At 35.6% G+C, this 24758-nt stretch overlaps 3 protein-coding genes across 6 annotated transcripts; 1 reads left to right on the forward strand and 2 right to left on the reverse strand.

The window, feature by feature from the left end:
• Positions 1-1027: 1027 nt before the first annotated feature.
• On the reverse strand, positions 1028-12556 carry LOC105637432 (DNA topoisomerase, type IA, core). Of its 4 annotated transcripts, none has more exons than XR_002284874.3 (23): positions 12311-12555; positions 11433-12095; positions 10910-11331; positions 10070-10709; positions 9379-9465; positions 8971-9017; positions 8549-8658; positions 8329-8429; positions 7077-7169; positions 6862-6945; positions 6533-6616; positions 5962-6030; positions 5300-5359; positions 5043-5114; positions 4254-4361; positions 4060-4136; positions 3118-3201; positions 2785-2896; positions 2587-2676; positions 2259-2324; positions 2091-2186; positions 1318-1561; positions 1028-1154 (listed from the first exon to the last, which is right to left on the reverse strand). XR_002284874.3 is itself a non-coding variant. In XM_020680939.2 (22 exons), exons 1-22 carry the CDS (start codon positions 12416-12418, stop codon positions 1448-1450), a joined length of 3384 nt encoding a protein of 1127 aa, XP_020536598.1. In that variant the 5' UTR covers positions 12419-12556; the 3' UTR covers positions 1028-1447. The 4 variants fall into 4 exon arrangements, 2 of the variants coding, with proteins under 2 accessions (XP_020536598.1, XP_012076277.1); XR_001047012.4 differs by having other exon boundaries at positions 1028-1228; XM_020680939.2 differs by having other exon boundaries at positions 1028-1561; positions 10910-11328; positions 12311-12556.
• A 21-nt stretch (positions 12557-12577) lies between these two features.
• On the forward strand, positions 12578-17286 carry LOC105637431 (SWAP (Suppressor-of-White-APricot)/surp RNA-binding domain-containing protein). Its single transcript, XM_012220886.4, has 4 exons — positions 12578-12919; positions 13638-14669; positions 15872-16155; positions 16267-17286. Exons 2-4 carry the CDS (start codon positions 13642-13644, stop codon positions 17019-17021), a joined length of 2067 nt encoding a protein of 688 aa, XP_012076276.1. The 5' UTR covers positions 12578-12919; positions 13638-13641; the 3' UTR covers positions 17022-17286.
• Positions 17287-18409: 1123 nt separating this feature from the next.
• Positions 18410-24343, reverse strand: LOC105637433 (Protein kinase superfamily protein). The gene is made up of 3 exons (XM_012220888.4): positions 24184-24343; positions 22048-23061; positions 18410-19062 (listed from the first exon to the last, which is right to left on the reverse strand). The coding sequence occupies exons 2-3, from the start codon at positions 22962-22964 to the stop codon at positions 18723-18725; spliced, it is 1257 nt and encodes a 418-aa protein (XP_012076278.1). The 5' UTR covers positions 22965-23061; positions 24184-24343; the 3' UTR covers positions 18410-18722.
• Positions 24344-24758: the final 415 nt, after the last annotated feature.

Here is a 24758-nt window from a genome sequence, read left to right on the forward strand (position 1 = left end):
AGGTTTTTCACTTGATTTTTGGGTTATTCGTGCGATTTTCGAAAAATCAATTTGATTTCCGGATCCGATTCGATTTATTTTAATTATTTTAGTTAGGTTATGGAACATTTCTTCAATTTACTTGATAATAATACAAACAATAATAATAATAATAATAATTTATTTTAGGATAATTATATATATATATATTATACTTATACTCGATTAATAGCCGGAGTTCCATATTATTTCTCAAAAATTTTAAGTGTTCACAAATCGAAAGTTTCGATAATATATTTTGGGCTTGGGCCCAATTCTCAGACTTGGACTCGATTTGAGACTGTATTTATATTTGCAGACCACACAGTCAAAATTTTCAATTTTTAATTTAATAAAAATTCTACAGTTTCGAAAATAAAAATTCGGGATATTTCATTTATATAATACATAAAAAAGATATTAAAATAAATTAATATGTAAAACTAATTCTAAAATTGTTCTTATCATAATATTAAATGTAATGAGAGAACTCAAATGTACTATTTATCATAATAACAAAAATCAATTGATAAAATAACTAAAAATCTCATACCATTATAGTTTTTCTTTATTATTTGAAATTAAAGTTAATCAAATATTAAAAATTAAATTTTAAATTTTAAAATCTAAAGTTTTAAAAATTAACTAATTTAAATTAATATATTGCACTACACTGCATTAAACTAAAAGTATTAACATTTATTAAAAATTTCATAGTTTAATTTTTTAAAATAATAATGAACTTTTAAATCTATGAAGTTTGAATTTCAGATATGAGATCAAGTTCGAACTTACAATAGCGTCATCTATATCCTACCTATACCCAAAATAAAAAATTCAAATTTTAGCCATCCCGTACTTATCCAAACCCGGTCAAAATTCGTTGTATACACAATGCCAATCAAAGCTATTAAATTATTTAGGACTGAGCCTCATCACACGCATTGGCAGTATGCAGATGGAGGTTCCTTCTCTCACAAACACAAACGCCACATCATCCTGTGCTCCATTTCACAACGCTCATTGGCTTTTTTTTAGTGTTCTGTTTTATCACATGGTTTGATAATACAATGTCTTCAAAGTTCAAACAAAAAGATTAATCCAGTACACGTATTGTTCCACCAATCGACTGCAAACTGCACAAAATATTTTACCTAAAATTCGAATGAAAACTTGCCCTGTAAATATGGAAACCACCTCCTCCCTCCCCCTTCGCCCTCAAAAAATAAAATAAAATAAAAAGAGAATAAATAAATAAATAAATAATAATAACAACAACATAAAAAGGGATGACCTTACAAAATTGCTTTGTTTTCATATTATAGAACTCTTCTAGTAACAAGAATCCCTCCATGCCCATGTGAAATTTGTTGTTACTTGAACGCAACTGATTGTATCAAGTCATTGGCACAAGAACCGATTTACCATGCTATAAAACCTCTGCCACTTCCTTAACCTTCTTAGGCCGGCCACATCGCCTCACATTTTTACTTGATAAAAGCTCCAACGCTTTCTCCAAGGTGATGTCGTCCCGCTTCATATTCTGCAGATAGTGTAAGGTAACACATCAAAACATGTACAGCTGCAGAGCACGTAATAGTTAAATGGATCTGCAAAGGTCTATTTGTCGAAGAGAAGGTTCGAGTCAAGCCTTCGAGCAACCACTTCAAGTGGTGCACTTCTTGTCAATGCTGTTGAAGAGTAGCAGTCTCTGGGCTTCGATCTTCCAGCATCTACTACACTGGAGCATCTACTAACTTGGTCTTGGGAATACAATGAGGTAAGGGACATTGGGAAGAAAAGGAGCTAAATGGTTAACGTTAAACAAATTATGGATTGCTGATGGTATATAATCCTTCTCAATTTGCCTCGACTGACATCAATATTTGCAGTACAATTTATTGTGCTGGTCCCTCTAATAGTGTAAATAACAGTTTATTATGAATTACTAACAAAGCACTACAACTTCGTTATTATTGATAAAAAGGAATTGAATTTGGTTATTGATCAATTGAACATTTAATCTTTAGAAAGAAAAGAAGTAGAAGAGAGGGAAGCTAAATGTGGCATACCTTGGAAACTGAAGCAATTGTCCGTCGATGCTTAACAGCAAGTCCAGCCTTTGCAAATCTTAGTATCACGGGATACCCATCCTTTGGATGATTACCCTGACAAGAAGTAAAATTGAACTAAAAAAAAAAAAAAAAAAGGATAATCTGTGAAAAGATTGGCAAGCATACCAATGTCACAGGATAACGTAGCAACTCCAAAGCATCTTCCAGTGAAATACCATCCACATCCTTTATCTAAATAAAAGAACGATAATATCCAATTTTGTTATTAAGATTCATCCATTCAAATTGAAGGACTAGCAGAACACTCACATATGTTATGCAAAGACGGAAAAAAAAGGGTCACAAGATGTCAAGGAAAACATGCCAAACAATCAATGACTTGACTTGCTTCTGGAAGCAATATAGCAGATGAATCTCTAAATTTTCTATCTATAATAAAGGAAAAACCTAGACTGGACGCAAAGGATTTATGTTAGCAGAAACTTTTACATACATGAGAAACCGAGGCTCTTTTTGGCGTGTAACCCTTACTGTCTTCACCAAGCTGTACATAGAATCCATAAGGACCATTCTTCAAGAGAACCTGAAGAGGAAGTTGGTTTCTTCAAAAAATAACTCGATAGTATCAAACGGAATTGAGATCCATAATTCCATAAACTAGCAAATAAAAGGACTTAGATTCACACAAAACCTTTTCATTAGAAACTGGGTGAACGCCAAGCAACTTCGGTTCCTCCACAGCATTGTTTCGAGGAGTTTCTTCTTCTTCTTCTTCATCACCATATATTGTCTTGGCAATATACCTACACATTTATACAAAAAAAATACTTGAATGATAACATGATAAACTTTGCCACATGCAGGAAGATCTATATTTCAGCCAAAATTTTTCTTTAGCCACCGATTAGCACTGACATAAGCATAAAAGAATTACATCTTATTTCCATAAGACACAAGCATGTAGATAAATATATCAAGGGAAATAACAAAAGTTTAGATTAATATCGTGCTGTTCCATACTCACTTGCACTTTGGGTGTTGATCACAACCTATAAAGTAGCCTGCACCATACCGACTTACTTTGAAGATCAAAGCGCCTTCCAGACAGCTGAAACAAGTATAAACAGAGATTTTACTTAAATTATTTCTTTTTACAGTATACATAATAGGAAACAGAACTTTAGACAAAAACAAGTTACGGAAAAAAAAGTTTGGCATGTGGAACAAAAGGCCAAGGCAAAGCTCTTAACTAAAATAAAGTGCAACTGCATACAGATTTCTAGCCTAATATCCATCACTTGGTGCAAGAATTCTAAATTCCAAGACTTAAACTAAATCACTCCTCCAAAAAGGTCCCAATCCTTTTATCCCACATCCTGGGAATGAATATCAGGTAGATCTGCCAATAAAATATAAACCAATTATGGTTCTGGCAAAACGTTAGCTCACGAAAGATTTTTAAGAGGCGTCTGAGTTGCCAAAAAATTAGTTACTGTTGGTTTTAGTGCTAACAATGTTGACAGAGACCAAGAGGTTTCCCTTCATTTCACAAGTCATGGAATAAAAAGTAAGATTATATGATAAGTATGGAAAATCTGCATGCATAATCTTGTTCTGTTAAATTGCAGATTGTTTGACAAAATTACCATGTGTCTGTTCATTCTTTATACTCCTTCAACTTCAAGCAAAATTTTAAGGAAATTTAAATGGAAAATATATGAAATCCCTCTCGTTTTTTTTTTCTTTGTTTTTGTTTGAATTATGCTTATAGCATGGGGCATTCACATTCACCAAGTAGTATAAGGAATTCAAGCTTTAAAAGCTTCATTACCAATTATGAACTACCTAGGGCCTCAAAAATTAAAATTTCTCAACAATCTAGCAAAGTGTGCAGATTACAATATAACATCTTCATAGTAAATGCACTTTTGTTGTGAGTCATGTGTAAAGGGGCAATGGATACTACCTAGGACATGTCTTTTTGTCATCAGGGAGTGAACCAAACAAAAAATCCCCAAATGTCTTCCCGAGCATCTTTTCCACCTGCAAGCAAATTTAAACTAAGAATAATAACTAAATTTCCTGAGTACTACCAGAAAAAAGCTTAAAATTCTAAAGCGAAACCATCCTTGAAACTTTTAATAAACAACTGAACCATACCTGATGGATATGGACACTTTCAGCACGACTGCAATATGACCTAAATCGTGTCCAGTAATCTCTGAGAAGGCCTTTCCATTCAGTTAAGCCAGCAGAGACATTATCAAGCTGCAAATAGATTTAAAAACAAGAAATCAATAGTCATGCAGAAGAAAAAGAAGGGAAAGCATAAAAATTTAGAACACAGTAAAAACTAACAAAAACAAGCATAAGTGAAAAATCAGAGGCCTGGAAGATGATTGGGATGAAGTGTTGAAGCGTTGTCAAGTTCCATGAATAGCAACAACTAAGCCTTAATCCCAAAGTAGTTGCGGTCGGCTATATAAATCCTTTCTTTCCATATCCACTATATTCAATTAAGCAATTAAAGCAAGGTAGAAAATTGAAAAAAATTCTAAATATTTTTGTGCAAAAATTTCTTTGTATCATTTGCTATGTTAGTAAGGCAACAACAACTATGCCTTAAACTAGTTAGGGTCTGTTGTATCAATCTTTTGTCTCCGTTCTCGACAATTCCCTTCACGTCAAGTCCATGAATGTGGGGATTTTACAATTTGATCAATCTGTTGCACTAAACCTAAGAATGTGGTGCAATTAATGTTAGACAGTTGTAGCTATTAACCTTGTGTAGAGAGAGACAAGCATACAAGTGCACACTCGAGCAGAATAAGAAAATCATGGTTACTGATAAAGGAAGCAAAAACTCTGCTAGGCTATTTCAATTTTCAAACCATGACTAGCCTTTTGAACAAGACAAACAAACTATTCAATGTAAGCAGAAGAAATCACCTCAGTCTCCATATCAGCAGTAAAGCTGTAGTCTGCAACCTCAGTAAAATGGTGAGAGAGAAATGCTGACACCTGTAATCAATAAAAACAAATGCTATTAAAAGAGTTTGACCACATTGTTGACTTGACTCAATATGCAGAATAAATTGACCAGCAATTACACAATTGTAAGCTCAGATCAAATGTCAATGCTAATTTCAGATGGTAAGCTACTTGAAATGTCAGTGAATACAAGATAGTTCAGGATGACAACATACCATGCGACCACGAAATTCTGGATGCAACACCCGGCTTTTTACTGTCACATACTTCCTATCCTGATGCCACAAACAAGAGTATGTCAGTATAGGGCTACATCAAATACAAAAATTTAATAAGACTTTTGATATAATTTCTAAGAGCAGATGCATGCGTTGAAAAATTGAAATAGATACACAATGAGCAAAGCCCGACAGGTCATGATCGCTATTTTCTTGCAAACTAAATACAGATTCAAGTCATGGATGATACAAAAAAGAAAAAGTCATGTAATACTTCTTTAACACAAATCATCTTAACATAGTTGTTAGGCCTAGAAAAATGTTGCCATCAAAATAGGAACCATCATCCAACCTCATGAAAGTCCTTATTCTTTCCCCAATCTGCTACAAGTCCAAAAATCATCTAGTATTTTATGTTGCAATCAATGAATTTACTTCTCTAGTTTCATAGCTTACTGCACCACTTGATTACCTTGTCAACAGCCTTGGAACAATATCTTTCCTAAGATGTTGTCCCTCTATCATCAATAAACCCTCTACAGAGGATGTCACTGACATTATGCTCTTTTGAATGCCATGATAGAACTGTTAAATTTGCAAGTTCCTATGCGTATAACCAAGAATGAAGGCTGAAAGGAATAACTAGCACACATCATTACCTGTAAAACTTTCAAAGTGCTCGCATAAGTTGAAGGCCTTCCAATGCCAAGTTCTTCCATCTTCTTAACCTATTACATGTTAAATCACAAAGGTAAGAGGGCGAGGAACAAAGGCTTAACCAAGATGTCAGAAGTTGCTGATCTCCTAGGCACATATGTATAATACATGAAAATGAAGAAAGTAAATAGAATTATAACATCGTCTTCAGACAAAAATTTGTAGGACCACATTCGCATATTGCAATTTACTATAGTCCCGAATATTTACCCCAACCAAAACACACGCACAAAAGCACGTGCACATCAAGATAAATCCACTTGACTTTGTTGGGGCACATATATTTCTATAGAGAACAATACAACAGAACTTTTACACTTAAGTTTTGATGTTCATGTATACCTGTACCCAGTTATATATGGCTATCTGAAGTGTAAGAGCACATCTCTTCACTCAAGCCACAAATCAGATACAGGTATGACACTGAATTAAGATAAACTTTTCTCTAAACTTGTTTTAGGAGGACAATTTTTCTGTAAATGCTTCTGCTATTTAAAGAAGACAATATTATACCAATGATCCTTCAGAGTAGCGTGGAGGAGCCTGGGTAAAGTGCTGCTCAAGTTTGACTTCACCAAGATTCAAAAGTTCCCCTGGCTATAAACATGTAAGTTAGATAAGGTATTCTCTACGACAATCTTCGAGAGATTTCAATATTGAACAACAAAAATCAAGGGGCTGTATTATAAAATTTGAAAACAACAAAAAAATAAACCTGAAATGTAGATAGTTTGGATGAGTTTCAGAGGATTAATCAAAAGAGTTGGTAGTATAATCTCACTCAATTTGTTAAATTATTTATTGTAACATAAACAATAAATACCACAAGCAAGAATCACCACCTTCAGTGACTTGAGAATTGCAAAGGTTTCTTGACGTTCATACACTGCGCTTTCCTTGTGTCTTGGTGCTCCAGCCTCAATATCCTATAAACAAATATCATCATGCTAATGTCACATCAAACTAATCTGTAACTAGTGGCATGAAATTCAGCTTACAGAGAAACAGGAAAAATTAAGCCATTTAGACAGACTAATATGATGAAATATTATTATACCTCATAAACTGCCTGATAGCCAAGAAACCCAACTCTTGAGCATGCAGCTCTGAGAGTAATTGACCCATCAGCATTACTAATGTCAACTTGAATCTGGTTATATCATAAGAGTGTTATCCAAATTGTAGGTGACAGCAATTCCAGTCTAACACACAGCAAATATAAGAAAATTTAAAGGACAAACAAAATAGTAGACATTTTTGCCTGGCTGCACATATTTTCACCTACAACCCCTCCCATCAAGAAAGGTGCTCACCTGCACTGCTATTGTTATTGGACCTAAAGTGAACATCAAGCAATGATTTAATTCATTCAGCATCTATGGATGATACATACCTATACCATTGCCACTTGTGTAACCTTCATTCATTATGCAAACCCTAAATAATAATTCCTCAAAAAAAGAAGAAGAAAAGAGAGAAGAAAAAAAAAAAAAAAGAAAGAAAAAGAAATACTAAATAACCATTTTTCATGGTTAGAAGCCACCACGTAGTGATAACTGAGGCACTAAACTCACAAGAAACAGAACTAAGAAATAACATTGAACAATGCACGTGATTCATCTTTTCCTTACAAGTACATCCATATGTATAAATCCTCAACCTGCTATCGATCAAACCATGAAATCCTTAGTCCCTACAATCATAGACATAATATAAACTAGTAAAAAGAATATTGTTCCGCTTAACCACATAAAATTTCGACATCAAATGAACCACAATGGTTGATTTGAATATGTGCAAAATCCAAGTCTGGAACAAAGCTAATGAACCACTAATATAAAGCTTCAATGTACAGAGGAAGTCTGATCAATCCTCAATTAGGAAAACCCCACTATAATGTTAGTCCTACAAGGAAATAATACTGTACCCTATTTCTACCATATAAATTAAGAAAACCTAATTCTTACTTCTAGCTACAGTGGAACAATATTAGTTCATCAAATACAAATCAAGGTGTCTTGACATTAAGAAGTAATACAAAGAGACATGCTATGGAGTTTTTTGAGTTATTCAGGGACTGCAGTTTTCTTTTACGGCCCCAAGACATCGCATTAATGTTGGGAGAAAAACATATTATGTGCATTGACAAAAATGAGACGATAAGAAATTCTTTTTTCCTAAGAAAGCGATGTAGAGTTCACATAAAGCAGCATTAGTAAGAAGAAGAAAAAAAACAAAGCTACTCATTCCAAGTAATAACTTAAAGAAGTATTTAACAGACCAATGTCCTAAAAGATTTACATTCTAACCTGCTCGGTGGTACTAGGTTCCATTTGGCACGCCACTGTTCGAGACCAAATAAGAGTGTATAACTTCAAGGAATCTTCATCAAGTACATTCACAAGCATTGCTACAAGGCATTAAGCACTCCTTTTATTTGGTTATGACAGTTGGCAATTAAAAATGACAAAACTTTATTGCAAGTTTATATTAGAAAAGATCATGATCATTGCAGAATTTGTGATTTACATGGTAATATCTGAATATTGGTGGGTCGAATTGCTTCATGGGCCTCTTGAGCATTCTTCACCTTTTTAAAATATTTTCGTTGGCTCCCAGATGCAAAATCTTGGCCATACCTGTAAAGAAGTATTTGTTGATTGTCAGCACAGAATGAAAAAATAACATAAAAGTAAAACCCCAGAAAAGATGAACATGGAAACAAAATTAACAAAAAGACAACCCTTTCGTTTTTTCTTCAAAGTAATGAAGCGGAAATGACAATAACAATAATAGAACTCCAAACAAAGTTAATATAGTAATAAATTAGGACCTCCTAAAGCACTTAAACAAATAGTCCAGTTAAGTGAAAATTCCAATATGATAATAAGGAAAAATCAAAACAATATTGAAAATCAGAATAAGAAAGTTGCAGAACCTATGTCTGTCACCTTTCAATCACCAAAGAACGTATTTCCCTAACAGCTTCATCAGAAATCTGAGAGAAAACCAAGCAAGGGTATTAGAGGAAACAAAAATTTAACACTTAATACTAATATTGGAAGAACAAAATACAACATTGAATATTGATCAAAGCCTACTCCAACATAGGCAGGCTTCTGATGTATACTTATTTGAGGTCTGTCCATAATGTAAAAATGTATTTATTATTATTATTTATTCATTATTATTATTATTATTAATTAGTATTCTTATTACTATTTAAAAATGTAAAAACAAGAGTTCATAGCAATACAATGTCAAACACGTCTGCCCGCCATCAAGGCCTTGTAGACCACAACAAATCTCACCATGTGAGGCTAAACAGATTATATCCATACAGCTACAGTGATACTCACATGTAGTCCATCTGTTCTGATGTATGTTATCAGACCTGTTGCCTTTCCATCAGATAACTGAACCCCTTCATAAAGTTTTTGTGCAAGCTGCACCCACAAGCATAAGTATAAGAGAAATAATAAAGATTGGAAACAAGGAAAGCATTAAAGGTAAAATAAGAGGCAAAGGGAGTTTAAAGTTCACTATGAGGTCAAGCAGCTAGTTAGATTAGAACAACAAGAACATAGGTTGCCCATCAGTCAGTTCTTCGGAGCTTTTGACAAGAGAGAAAAGCCAATGTTTCTTGCTTATGCACAAATTGATTTGCAAGTCAAACCAAGACCACCCTATAAATTCAAGCAGAATATGCCATAACCCAATTGTGCACATAGATCAATGATATTCTAGATTGCAGACCAAGAGGATTCGCACAATAAAAAACAATGGCAATGAAGCAGCATTAATGTAGGTAAAATGCAATTACCATATCTATTAATAGAGTACCGAAAGGATTAGGCTTAATCCTAATAGCAGGTATGCTCTGTTATAAATACTAGCTGATGGAAGAAATTATGCTCTGGGCAGCCAAACAAAAATAAGTGCACCCAATAACACACAAAATCAGCTAAAAAAAAGGTGTGGACATGTAAGCATTTAAGGAAAGTGATGCCAATACAAATTAAGGAATGAAATGCATAAATGCTCTGAAACCTTCATTGTGTACATTGAAGGGAAATGTAATTTGTTTGCTGCATCCTGCTGAAGTGTTGACGTTATGTAAGGTGTAGGAGGATTTCTTCTAATTTTGCTTTCCTTAGCACCAGCAACTTGAAAACTTGCAAAATTTATCTTCTGTTCAATATCTTTTGCCTCTGTATGAGAACTAATTGAATGTTGGTTCAACTTTTTAGAGTCAAAATGCGTCAGGTGAGTATTCACCAAAGAGTTCGTATCTTTTGTGCAGAATTCACCCTCAATACTCCAATACTCTTGTGGCTTAAATTCGTCAATTTCCATTTCCCTGTCACATATAAGAGATAATGCAGCAGATTGAACACGCCCAGCTGATTGGCAACCTGGTAATTTCCTCCATAATAATGGTGAAATATTGAATCCAATTAAATAATCAATAGCACGCCGTGCAAGGTAAGCGTTGACCAAATTCAAATCAATTTCTCTTGGAGCTTGCAAAGCATTTTTAACGGACTCCTCAGTTATTTCATGAAAGACAACTCTTGCCACAGAAATCCCTTGACGTAAAGCATCTTGTTGTTGCAACATCTCAATAATATGCCAAGCAATTGCCTCTCCTTCACGATCAGGATCTGATGCAAGTATGAGATTTTCTGCTCTGATGAGCAATGCAGAAGGACAAGAACTTAGAAACATATAACAAAGAGTAATGCAAGAAGTCACATTATATTAGCTGCAAAAGGCACATTTCCATAAAGTAATGTGACGGTTTGAAAGACATAAATAAGCACACAGATTCTAAGTGCAAATTGCACCTTAGCATTGCCAATTAAGAAAAACACAAGTAGAAGACCATACCCAGATAGTGCAACCTTGATGCTCTTAAGGTGAGTCCAGGCGGCAGAAGGAACCTCCCATACCATACTAAAGTCATCATCAGGCCGCACAGATCCAGACCTTGCAGCCAAGTCCCTCACATGACCATAGCTAGGCAAAACTTCAAACATGTCTCCAAGGTAACCCTGAATGACCTTTGCCTTTGTAACGGACTCAACCACCAGGACAGATTTTCCAATAGGAGGATAAAATTGCTTTGGCGTCCCTTGTGTCAAAGGATTCAGTTTGCCCACTATTTGAGGCTTTTGTTTCCCTGCTGATTCACTAATTGTTTTCAAAGATTTGCCCTTTCCATTAGGGTTTCTACTTTTCTTGTTGGACTGCTTTTTTGCTGAAGCAGAATCACCAAACAATTGCTTGGACTTCTTCACAGTTAATTTCTTCTTTTTAAAAAAAAAAAAAAAAAAAAATTGAAGTGTTAGTTAAAGTGCTGCGTCAATAAAGAACTAAATCCTGATTCTTCAACAAGTAAATAGCAGCAAACCTCTAATTCTTCTGTGGGACTTTTTGCTTCAGAAGATTCTGTATCTGAGGCAATGATGCTAGAAGGTTGCTTCTTTGCAGTTTTGGTTCTTGTTTGCTTCTTCTTTCTTCCACTCACTTTGGAGTTTGGGTTATTATTGCTCACAGGGGATGTTGAAACGCAGGATCCCAACTTCACATCTCCAACCTTCCCTTCAGTGGATGTCATGGCATTGACCTCATTGGAGGCTGAAATACCAGAACTAGAAGTAGCTCTCTTATTGACATGGGCATTCAACTGCTTCCGATGTTGATCAACGCCACCAAAATTTTTATTCTGTTTCTTTACCCTCGAGACTTGAGAAAAATGACGCTTGGCAAAAGCTACATAATCATGTGAGCTACGAGCGTTAACCATGTTCAAAGACCAAGAACTTATGCTATTCAAAGGAGAAGCAGGGCGAATAAAACATCCAGGTATTAAAGAGGAGTGAACATCAGTAATACTCCTAGGCCCATCAACAAGGCATTGTGGAATCTTCGAACGGTTGCTAGAGATCATGGATGACACCATGGGTTTCTTTAATCGAAGCTGAGAACATTGTCTGTATATATGGAAAGAACCAAATTGTGAAGGAGAAGGCAAGTGAAAGGCTGAATAATCCTGAGGTGCCCGGCACTGCAACTGTAAAAACCAAGGCATGAATTTAAGCAAATAAATGAATAAAAGGAAGAAGATAAATTTTGTAACATAGTGTTTTTTTGTACACAACAATATCCATTACTATAAAGTAGATTTTATAAAGAATTTCCAATGGGAGTAATTTAAGACAAACTAAGGCAACTACAAAGTGCAATTATCGTATGCGCGTATGCTTTAGAAAGAAAGAGTAAAGGCACCTTGGCCATGAAGGGTCGAAGATACGCAGCTGAACAAGAAGAAGTTTCACGGAAGAAGGAAGATGGACATGTGGAAACGAATAGAAAGCCCCTTTGCGTTTGACTCATCGCATCTCTTCACTTGCTTCCAATGGAGAGGGTTTGCAGGCGGTGGTAACAGAGGAGCAGCGAGAGGTTTAGCAGACGAGGTTTCTGAGGTTTTTTATTATTTGTTACTCCCAACTGTGGAGTGCGAGTTAAAAGGGGTCGTTTCTGGTGGATAGTAGGACCAATAGGCCCAACCAAAACCTAACCCAAGCTCAATAATGGACTGAAATCTAAAATTTAAAAAGAAAAAAAAAAAAGGTAAAATAATACTCACCCGAAACGCCGCCGTTGGAATCTCAAAAACACTCCGACGGCGTGCTTTTGCTATTTTCTCCAGCCGTGTAGAACCAATGGTTCTTCTCATTCATCATCTTTCAAAAGACACAGCGCTTAATAAAACCACCAGCCATCTGCTTTACCCCTCGGATTAGTTGGCTTTCAACCGATTAAAGAAGAAGAAGAAGGAGAAGAATCCTTTACCGCCAGCATAGCAGGCTACTCTCGCCTCTAATTCCATCTGAGGTTAGGACACTTTGTTATTTCTCCTTTTCTGTTAGCACGATGAATTTTTATTTTTTTAGATTTAAGCAGGAGCTTAAGATTGCATTAATTGTTTCTGTTGATTTCCACTTTTTAAGCTTTATATTCCATTTAAAGTACAGTGCAATCCCTATGGTCCTTCACAAATTTAGCCAAAATCATAGCTTTATGAATTCTGAATCGTATATTATTTTTGTTTTTTTTTATTATCTGTAAATACTTGGATTACATATTCTGGGACTTCTATAAAATCTCTCTCAGTATGTGAGCATGCTAATCTGATTTACCAACCGGTTTCTCTTAATCAATAGCGCAAGGAAACTCTTTCTTTAGCTCCTCTTCTCTGACTCTGTCTTTCTTTTTGTATTAAGATATGCAGTGTTCAAATTTCTCTTAGCATTTCAGAAAAAAGATGCTTGCATAATTGAAATTACTTCAAGGACTCTTTCTGTTCATTTTATCCCATTACTGCCGTTTAGGTTTTGCAAATATCAGGAAACAGTCAAATTGAAACCTTCAAATAGTTGGAAAATTGACTGTAATGTGTTTTTTTCCCTTTAACCTGTCTGCTATATTACACACGGGGTTTACCATGGAGTTAATATGAACTCTGAAACGGACATTGGTTTATGGTAATAATCTTATGATATTCGACAATTTATATTTGTGAAAAAATAACAAGAGTTGGATATCATTTTAGGTTGATGGACCGACAAGGCCATGATTATGCTGCAGCAGCGGCTTCTGCCATGGCATTTGCCCAGCAGCAGCAGCAGCAGCAGCGACAAACTGCCAATATGCCAACACAGCAGCAGCAGTTTGGATTTCATCCTCAACATCAACATCAGCAGTTTCCTCCACCTCCATTTATGTCTCCCCATACTTCCATGCAACAATTCGCTTACCCTCACCACTTGCAGCAGCAGCAGCAGCAACCTCAGCTTCATCCTCACCCTCCTCCACATCCTCACCTTCTTCATCAGCAGCATCCTCCCCCTCCTTTCCCGACCCATTTACCTCCTCATCTATATCCTTCTCCTTTCCACGGTACTTATGACTCAGCTCCAGCTCCAGCTCCAGCTCCTCCTCCATCTGATCCTGAGCTGCAAAAAGTTATTGACAAACTTGTTGAGTATGCCACCAAAAATGGCCCTGAGTTTGAAGTCATGATCCGCGAAAAGCAAAAGGATAATCCTGCTTACAGTTTCCTCTTTGGGGGTGAGGGCCACAACTACTATCGATACAAGCTATGGCTATCAACACATCCCCCAGGTGGGCCCTTCAACCCTCCTTTTCCACCTTCTTCCATGTCAGTTATGCATCCTTCGCCAAACCCAATGATGAATCCTGCTGTTGGACCCTCGAACTCAATGGTTGGTGCTCCTCCAATGCACCAGCCTCCTTTTCCTCCTTTTTATGACCCACAGCAGCATCACCATCAGCACTCACAGCCTTTTGGTTCTGTTGGTCGACTAGATTTTGATTCGTCAACCAATTCCTTCAAAGGTCTCTCTGGTCCACTTCCTCCCGACGTTGCGATGGAGCTGAGAAATGTGCTTAACAGTCTTAATGGAACCAAGGAATCTATTAAAGGTGCCAAAACTTGGTTCATGCAGCGGTCCCCATTTGCACTGGCTCTGGCTGAAGCACTAAGGGACAGAGTTTTTGCTCTAGACGATCCTGAGAGGCAACTGCATATTATTTATCTTGCTAATGACATCCTTTTTGACAGGTAATTTCTAGGACTGCATTAACTGCTCTATTTGTATATGAAAGCCCAATTGCTCCTTAAACTAAATTATGCTTACTGTCAGCTTCAGTGATTTTGAATCATTTTTTTTCCCCTTTTCCTTTTCCTTTTCTTGTCTCTTAGGACAGATGTCTTCCTCACAAGGTTTCATCATTCTCATAATAGATTCAGCTTGTCTTTTCATTGGTTTATTGTTGTGCATGAATATATTTTTTTACTGTAGGAATTTTTAGGTTATGTTTGTGCAGTACTGTAACCTTCTGTAAGGAACCTCCAATCTATTTTACATCAAGTTTATGGGGAAATTTCCTTGCCTAACCAGAAGCCAAATTCTGATAGGTTTTTGGGGTTCAATCAAGGTTACCCCTGCTGGGTTTTTCTGGTAGGAATAAAACGGTAATGTGAGAATTTCCTCATTATGAAAATTGGTTGGGAGCAAATGCACTTATCCTGAATGTAAAACATAATAGTACATAGGGAAGCACCACAGTACCATACTAATACTAAAGTAATAAAAATAACCTAAAAAATTTTCAATAACTTTGAGTATAGATTTCAGTTGATATTTCCATTGCTGTGCTAATTATTACAGTACTATTAGTAATCCTTAAAGTCCTTAAATTTTGTGGCATCATATCTAAAGTTATGAGGAAAAAGATATTTGCTTCCTTTTCCCAAGGCTGTTGACATGTTACTTTCTAAATTGCTAATGATGCATGATCTGTATTATGCAAGCCATATCACAAATTGCCATGCACGTTGTGGTTTCTGGCTACACTTCCATCAATTAGATGAAGGTGAGACAACAGCATTGTTCTTCTTGTTCCTGAGTTAGTTTCCCTTCTACTTTTACCTTTTGTCTGAATTATATACTTGCATATCATCATCCTTTGTTTGTCGCAATCTTGAACCTAATTATTAGATTAGCATCAAGATGCAATTAGAGAGATGAAAGGAAGAAGGTAGTTTTTATCTGTTTAGGATGAGTCTAGCAAGAATTCTTGCTGTTTAAACACCTGTAGATTTCACCTTTTTCTTTTTTTTTTTTTTTTGGCCTTTCTTGCATTTGGCTTCTGGCGTTTGATTTGTCAATTTCTGTAACATGCATTGTGTATATTGACAAGCATGCAGTTTCATTATGAGTCTTCCATAACCTAGTCATCTTTGCTATTCATATCCTGCAGTTTGCAGAGGAGGCTTAACCCACATGACCTTGATAATGAGGCCCTTGCATTTAAGCCAATTCTGGGTTCCATGCTTGCAAGAGTGTATCACAACCCTCAAAATAAAGATGACAATCAGCCACGGTTACAGAAGATTCTTCAGTTCTGGGGTACCAAGGAGGTTTATGATCAAGATACTATTTATGCACTTGAAGGCGAGATGCTTGGTGGACCACCTGCAAATTCCTTTTCAGGGCCCCCAAAAGAACTATCCACTGCTTCAATGGATTCCTCTGCTACTGCAGGTAGCTTCTTCCATTGTCCATTTAAATTATTGCTAGCCAATACTTGTTGCATGTACAACTGGCTATGGATTATATTTTCTTCTTAATTTTACTTAATTTTTTTTCCTGCAGGCTATACACAACAACCGATAAACCATGTCCCACAATGGCAGTCTGATAGGCAAAGTATACTAGATCAGGAGCATCCTGATAAACAAATGCCACTAGCCATGCCACCATCCCTAGGAAACCAGCAATTTATGGCGAATTCAGTTCCTGTGGGTGCTTTCCCAGGGTCCATGCCCATAAATTCTTCTGTTCAACCAGCTAATCAACAATCTGCACCACATTCATTACAAGCACCTCCCGCTAATGTTGGTGAAAAATTGCCTCCATATCCTTTGTTCCCACCTGGTCTTATTCCCGGAATGGTAAAAAAGATGCAGATCGGGAGTGGGGTGCCATACTCTCCTTTGAGTCCTTTGGACATCCCAACAGTTATACCTCCATCCAGTGTATCCCCGACTGAAATTCAAGATAGAGTGTCAAAATTCTTTAAAGAGATTGGAGAGGTTAATCCATTTGAGGGATCAATAAAGTCCCATTCAAAAGATGAAGATGATGAGTATGAGAGAGATCCTCCCGTTCGCAAAGGAGGAGCTTGCATTCCTCCACCTCCTAACTTACAGGTTGACCCAGAGACTGGGGCTTATGCTGATGGAAGTGTGGAGCGAAAACCAGGATGCACTGGCTCAGGAAGATTGGGGCTTGGGGCCACAGCTGACCCCAACGAGGCAAGTCAATATGATGATGTTTACACATCTTATAGGAAACAGCGAAGCACCACCTACCATTCATCCATGAGTGCAAGAGCATCTACAAAGTAAAATATCTGATTTCTCACCAAATAGTTGTCAAATGGAAAAATTAGTACCAGAGAAACTGCTTTCCGCCCATTAATTGAACTTTCAGAAATTCTGCAAATTGCAACTTGGATTTGTACAAGTGGCCAACTTTATTTAATTTGTATAATTACATTATGGATTTACAAGTTTTGATTAGGGTCATATATTTGGAACTTTGGACACCCAGGGACTGCTATATGTAGTGTCGAAAACTCAAGGTAATTAGTGTGGAGTTCCTTCTGATCTATCTATTGCCCTGGACCTCTATCTACTTGATGGCGCAGCAACAGACTTTTATAGTAACTATTACAAATGAAAATCGGATCATTTCATTTGAAAATAAATTTCTTTTAAGGAAAGACATAGTTATGAATAAATTTTGTGTATTAATCTCAAAATCCATTTAGAATATACAGTTTCAAAAAGTAAATAGTTAATACATCAGGGATTGAATGCCGCTAGTTAACTCTGTGTTGCAACTTGCAAGTTAAGCGGTCTTTTACTTGGTACTAGTCTTTTTTGAACGTGTCATTGCATATCTTTTATATTTGTTCTTCGTTTGGTGATTTAATTTTTCCATTTAGAATATACAAGCTCAAATAGTAAATAGTTCATACATTAGGGATTGGATGCCACTAGTTATTGCAACTTGCAAGTTAGGCGCTCTTTTACTTTGGTATTAGTCTTTTTTGAACGTATCGTTGCACATTATTTATATTTGTTCTTCGTACTAGTGATTTGATTTTTATACAGTTTTTTTTTTATGTATAATTTCATATAGTTGAGTTAAAATATTTGTAATTCTTTGCTTTGATTTGTTTTTATTATTTTGTTTTACTAATCTAATTCATTATTTATATTTTGTTTTATTAAATTTTCTAATTAAGCTTAAATACTAATTTTTTTATTATAATAGTAATAAATTACTAAAGAAGTATTCTTGTTTTTTTTTATTAGGACTTTTCAATTGAATTAAAATATTTCTCATTTACTTGGTTCGGAAAAGTACTATAATTACTCATAAATTATGACTTACATATATATAGAATTTAAGTTCAAACCTTTAGCGCCGATTTTAATAACACGATAATTAAGCAACTTATAAATATAAATATAGAATTTAAGTTCTTATTTATTTTACATTTATTGCTAAAAAAATTATAAAAAATAATTTAAGAGTCCATTTTTCTCCCTCACCCCCAGCTAATTTAACGAAAACACGAAATCTAAGACCATCGCCCCTCAGATGCCATACTCTCCTCTGCCCTAGCTGCAGCCAACAGAACACTGCTTCAAAAAAAAATCCATTTTCTAAAAAAAAAAGGCAAATATTAATCTGTACACATTCTGTTATAGGAAAACAAGAACAATCAACAACAATGAGACAGCAGGTCCCATATATTTAGCTACAGAGATAAGGAAGAAAAATTAATGTTTCCACAGCTACTTGGAACTAGAAAATTTGCTTCGATATCGCTACTCCATTACAACTTAGAACCCAAAAACCAAAAGCAAGCAGTCTAATGGTTAACTTCACTCTATCTTAAAAAGGAAGGACCAAATAAGAAAAGAAAAGGGAAACTAATACATACACAAACATATAAGTTCATAATGCGGACATTTTACATTTCACTTCTTGTTTGTATCATCTTTACCATATGTTTTTCACTCATGTATTCTGGATCAGTCAACTGTCATGGGTTGGGTCATGCAGCATCTGAAGCGTGCCTTGCGCACAGTAGTCATAATCTCAGTTTCAGCATTCTCAAGCATCCTGACAATCTCAGTGAAAGGAGGACGCACTTCAGGGTTGGTGTCCCAGCAGCGAGTCATGATCTCACTGAGTACAGGGAGACAATCATTTGGGATAACTGGTCTTACACCCTTGTTCACCACAGCAAATGCAGCTTGCACTGCTGTCATGTTCTGGAAGGGAAGCATACCTGTTATAAGCTCCCAAAGCACAATTCCAAAACTATAGACATCCACCTTTTGCGTATAGGGCCGATGCTGAATCATCTCTCTGCATGAAATGGCAAGGTAAACATAAAAAGAGAATGGTTACAATACAGTCTACACATGCTAAATGGACCGACCATTAATATCCAAATCAACATGATGCCCAAGCTGCCAATATGATGAGCTACCAACGGGAAATATACAACAAAAGAAAAACTCCAATAAAAATAAAGGAAAAATTATCAAGTAAAAAATAGCAGATCAGAAAAGGAACAAGCAAGCATAAAATAAAACTAGCACTTTGCGGATACAGTAGTAATCTCCAAAATCAGCTTACATCTTTTGATTCCTAAAGCAGATTCTATCCGCACAAAAATCATATAGATAATACGAAGAACCAGCAATAATGAAGAACACAGAAGGCTGCATGGCTAAAGCTTTAGATTGATTGATGGAAGCAAAGCAGCCCAACAATGTAATGTCCACACTAAAACATTTACAAGGCTGAGCATCACATACAAAAACTCTGGTTTCTGAGAAACCATGACTACAATTTTAGCTAGTCTCCAAACATGGAAACAACAATCTGCAGGCGAATTAGTCCTTGCCAGTCCATCAAATCATGGATGCAACAATTATTTTCTGGCATCCTAAGAAGCTAAAGCAACCATTATTTCTTACTTCCAAAATCATCAATTTCTAATTGGTTGGGACAGGGGTAAATGTACAGAACCTACAACAGCCAGCTGATCATTATCCTTGATGCGTCTTCTTCTTCCTAAATTCTATACTCCACACAATAGATTTTATTACAATCACTAAAAAACATGCCACGAAAATAAGAGCAATTTGTAACCCATGTTTTATGAGAACCTGCTGCATCTAAGGTAACCTCGGAACCCAAAACCCATTATCGCCAATATCCTGATGGTAATGGTTGTCTCAATTCTGTTTAAAAAGAAAAGCTTATGGTTTCTTGCAGCAACAATTGAGTCGCTCTACAATGGTGGAGTTTGAATTGGAATCCACGGTGAATGTGGCGGCCATAAGTAGAAAATGTTTTTGCATTTAATGGGAAGTTTGGAGACATAGGAAGAATAAGAAGAAGTAGTATAATTTCTTGTTCATAATGGATTCAAGATTAATGGTGCATTCTTCTACCAAGATTTCGAGTTAATTTAGGATTTTAATTTAGTTACTCTTATTTTGCTTTAAAGACTCGAGATTTAGAACTTTTTGATAAGAAATTTCTAATTTAGTTTCAGTTGTGATGTTGTTTACATTACTCTTTAATTTCTAGATTCAGTTTCCACTTTTTTTGATTTATTTCCAACTGTGTTCCTATTGAATTACACTTTTTCTACTTTAAAGATTCAAGATTAGGTCAGCAATGGATCCCGGTTGTGTTTTGATTTCCACTATGTTTCGATTTCGATATCCATTATGTTTTGATATATTGGATCATATTGATCCTATGTGATTCGAGAATTTGGGGTTTGATTTGTTTTTTTTTTTTTTCTTGTTATTAGATCTTTGATTGAAAGGTGGTGGCCGCCTTGAAGGAGGTGGAGGTTGGTATCATAATTAGCAATTGGAGTGAGAGGGGGGATGTTAGAAAAGGCACAGAGGGGATTTCTTCATTCACAAGGCATTTATCGGAGTACAAAAAAAAATAGATGGAAGAACTACTAGTCTATCGGCATCAAACATTAGGGATAAACTAATCGATTATTAAAAAGACAAGGATGAAGAAATTAATTTTGGCAAATACTGAGATAAAATAGTTATTTTCCCTTTTAAAGATCACATTTGTCTGACAATGATGAACAGTCGCCCACAAATAAGTCGCACTCCAAAAAACAAATCCCTGCATCAGATCTTTTCAAGTGGTAGTAATTTGTCAAACAGGTAGGGGAAAAAATGGGAGGACTGGGAGAGTAGATAAAAGAAACAAGCGAACATTGTTCGAGTAATGCCAAGGCATTTCATTGTTTTCATTTTAGTTTATTAATCACAGGTGAGATAGTCGATGGAAGTCATTCAAAAGACTTGTGAAATCATTTACACATGTTAATTCCATTCATATGGTGAGAGTACTTGTACAATCGCAATGCTATTTTGCGGTTTGCATCAAAGTGTTTTACTTACAATATTGTAGTTTTATCTTTATTTTACCGCAACAGTTTGTAATTTGAAATCCTTGTTACTTCAATGCTTATTTGATAAAATGATGAAATTGTATTTAGATTGAAATTAAAGATTTATTTACACATCAATTGAATCCTACAGAAATATCCAAATTATGCAAATACTGAATAATTTCATTAATTTAATAGTCCAATAACTTAAATCTGTAAACGAAAAGTTGCAAAATTGAAATTTAAAAAAAAAAAAAAACAAAAGCAATGAAATGTAGTATCAGCATGGTAAATTCATAATTGGTCTTTATTACAGAATTCTGCTCCTATTAAAAAAATTTTAGAAATTAAAATTTAAAAAAAAAAAAAAAAAAAAAAAAGAAGGTACGATGGCAATAATAACAATTCTGAGCCTGTCAATTTAGATAAATAAATAAAGTTGCTGGGATAGGCTTCTCTAAGTATGGCTTTTTGGTTCTGGGCTTTTGGCCTTCACAAACCCAAAAGAAAAGTGAAGTGGTAGATAGTGCCACACCATTCAGTTTTGGAATAAATAATAATATTAACTAACAGAAAAGTAACAAGATAGTCCTTTAAGGAAAACAAACAATACTAAAAAGAAAACAAAAGGTAACAAGATGAACTTTCCAAGAATCTTTCATGTGAATTTTCCATATTTGCATGACAAGTACAAAAAAATGATGTGAGAGGTGGAAAAACAAATTTCCTTGTAAATCTATAACCGTTGATAAGCAGTAAAAAGAAAAAACAGAATATGGCAATGTGCATACATCAAAATGACGAATTAGACGGGCAAAGCAAATAAAAACATTGCATTAGAAATATAAATGGCAGCCAAAGATTAACACGAGAAAGAAACCAAAATTTACCAAAAGCATTTAGAGACTTACGGAGCCATCCATCGGTATGTTCCCGTTTCTGGTGTCATTCCCTCAGTCTGCACTTCAATCCGTGCCACACCGAAATCTGCAATTTTTATTGACTTATCAGCTGAAATCAGAAGGTTATCAGACTTCAAATCCCGGTGTATAAACCCAAGCCCATGGACATATGCCATTCCCCTTGCAACATCCAATGCCTGCTTAACTGCCAATTTCAGTGGCACTGCCCGATTCTGCCGCCTAGTCAGAAACTGCCGAGCTGACCCTCCCTTTGCATATTCAGTCACAATACACCAAACCATGGGCTTACGGCATGCACCAATGAATCGCACTATGTTGGGATGCTTTAGTGTTGCAAGCATCATGACTTCCTGCTGAAACTGCTGCTCCATCACTTGGGCTTTCTCCAGGCTATTCTCTGGTCTCTCCAGTATCTTTATTGCAACATCCTCTCCATTATATGTTCCTCTATATAACTTCCCAAAAGCACCTTGGGCAAAAGCTGTCCCCATAACAAGTTTTCTCAAATCAATAGTCCATTCATCATAATTCTCCAATCCCTCGGTTGGGTACCTATTATCCATCAATGCTTGAGCTAGTGCATCATCATTTAGTGCATGGGTGACCTTCCCTGGGCGAAACACACTCTGGCCCACAGAGACACTATAATTATGGCGGACAGGTTTTAAACCTGGGTGGCTTAAAATGTGGGTAAGAGAATCATTGGACCCGACACTACTGTTGTCCACTGACATTGAGACAGACCCACCAGCATTGCTTGTTTGTAAACTGTCAATGGACATGTTTGTACCCTCGCCAAGTTTTTGGTAAAAGCCTTGGGTGAAATCATAATAGTTATTATCATTGTCGTTATTTCCTCCTATAAGTCCAGTAAAATTTGGCCCTTCCACCATTTTCCCAATCATGAAAGAAGCTCCTCAAATAAAATGACAGATACACAGTCACTCTAATCTGAAACTGCTCAAGCACATTTGATGATGTCAAGTTTGTAGTGAATGTGCCCTACACCAACATATATGAAAAATTCTTAAATCAAATTAACATGAAATTACAAAGAACAATCATTAAGCTCCCTTGTGCTGCTTTTAGATATTTTATCGGCACAAGATCCCCTTGATCCTCTACTTGAATATTCAAATCATGGGATGTCAGAGAATGAAACAACAACAAAGATACTAAACTGCTTACAGCAATTAAGCCTATGATGATTACTGAGACTAGCAAATTTTAGAAGACAAACCAATGATTAAAATGAAGAGAATATCAACATGAAATTTAAATATACTCTGCTCAATGCATTGTTGAGAATCACAGAACTAGAAGATGAAGAAAATTCCACTGAATGCATTATTGGAATAGTTCACATCATCTTTGAAGTTTATAAGTATCCAAGGGAAGAGACATCATAAGCACATCGAAATGGTCATATAAGGCACTCATTAAAACAAGTAGTCAAACAAAAAAATAGAGTAAATTGGAATTTGGATGCAATACAGGATCAAACTATAATAGACTACAGAGATGCAATTATCTAGATTGCACAAGTTTTGTGCTCATTGGAAGTGCGTCGTCACCTATAGACTGTAATCAAACACATTCAACAAAACACTTTCAGAAATATCCAAAATTTTACAAAACCCTTGAACTAAAGCCGCACTGTCAACTCCTTGAACTAAAGCTCTTTAATAACATTAAAACAAAATTAAAATTTTATACAGTTGAACCCCTTTAATTTTCTCAACGAGAATCTAATAATAGAAGTATAAAAATTAAAATTCTCTACCACAAAAAAGGAAGGCAAAACAAAAATAGCTTTACAGCTACAGATTAGTACAAAAAAATAAATAAAAATCGAGATAAGAAAAAAATATAATAGGTAAATAAAACGAGTTCATAGATACAGATCAGATAATTAGAACAACGAAAGAATTAAAGAAAGCAGTCAAAATCACCAAAAAAAATAAAAAAAGGAAATCGGTAAAGACTTTATCAATACTATTAAATGAATCAAATGCTGAAATTCACCGACTCGCAGAATAACGAAAAACATAAAAAAGAAAGAGAAATTAGGAACTGTTGACCGGAGAAACACGATTCGAAGATAAAATCAAATGGAAAGGTTACCTGATCAGTGATTACTAGTACAATCGATAACAAAATTGTTTGAAATTGCAGACAAATATGGTCCGAGAGGAACAAACAATCCAGTGAAGACGAAAATGAGAGCAGTCTTCGTTTCTCAATTACTTCCCCCAAGCCTCGTTTTAATTGTGACCGTTGCCAGCGTCACTCGCGACTATGCATTCCTGTAAGTACTCGCTTCATGCCTTCTACACGTGTTGACCGTGCTCTTTTAATTTTTACCTTTTTTGTTTTTTGTCCCCCCTTTCTTTACTGTCTGTCCTGCAGAATAATGGGAGCATGGGCTTTCCTCTACTCATCTTATTGTACCCATTAAGATTAAACTTTTACTTAGTCTTGATCTAACACAATTTCATAAAAAAGAGTGACAACAATTTTGGATTCAAGGACAAAATTGACCTTCGACTACATCCAATTAAATTTGATGGAATTTACTTTTAAATATGGCCGAATCAGATTGAATAGCGTCTAAACGATGCCTAATTAGAACAAGGGATCAAGTTATCAAAAATTCCACAACTCTGAATGAAGTTCACAGTTATCTCAAAGTGAAAATA

The sequence above is a fragment of the Jatropha curcas genome, chromosome 8 (assembly GCF_041381405.1).
Source record: "Jatropha curcas cultivar XTBG-Jc1 chromosome 8, XTBG_Jcur_1.0, whole genome shotgun sequence".
Taxonomy (NCBI): domain Eukaryota; kingdom Viridiplantae; phylum Streptophyta; class Magnoliopsida; order Malpighiales; family Euphorbiaceae; genus Jatropha; species Jatropha curcas.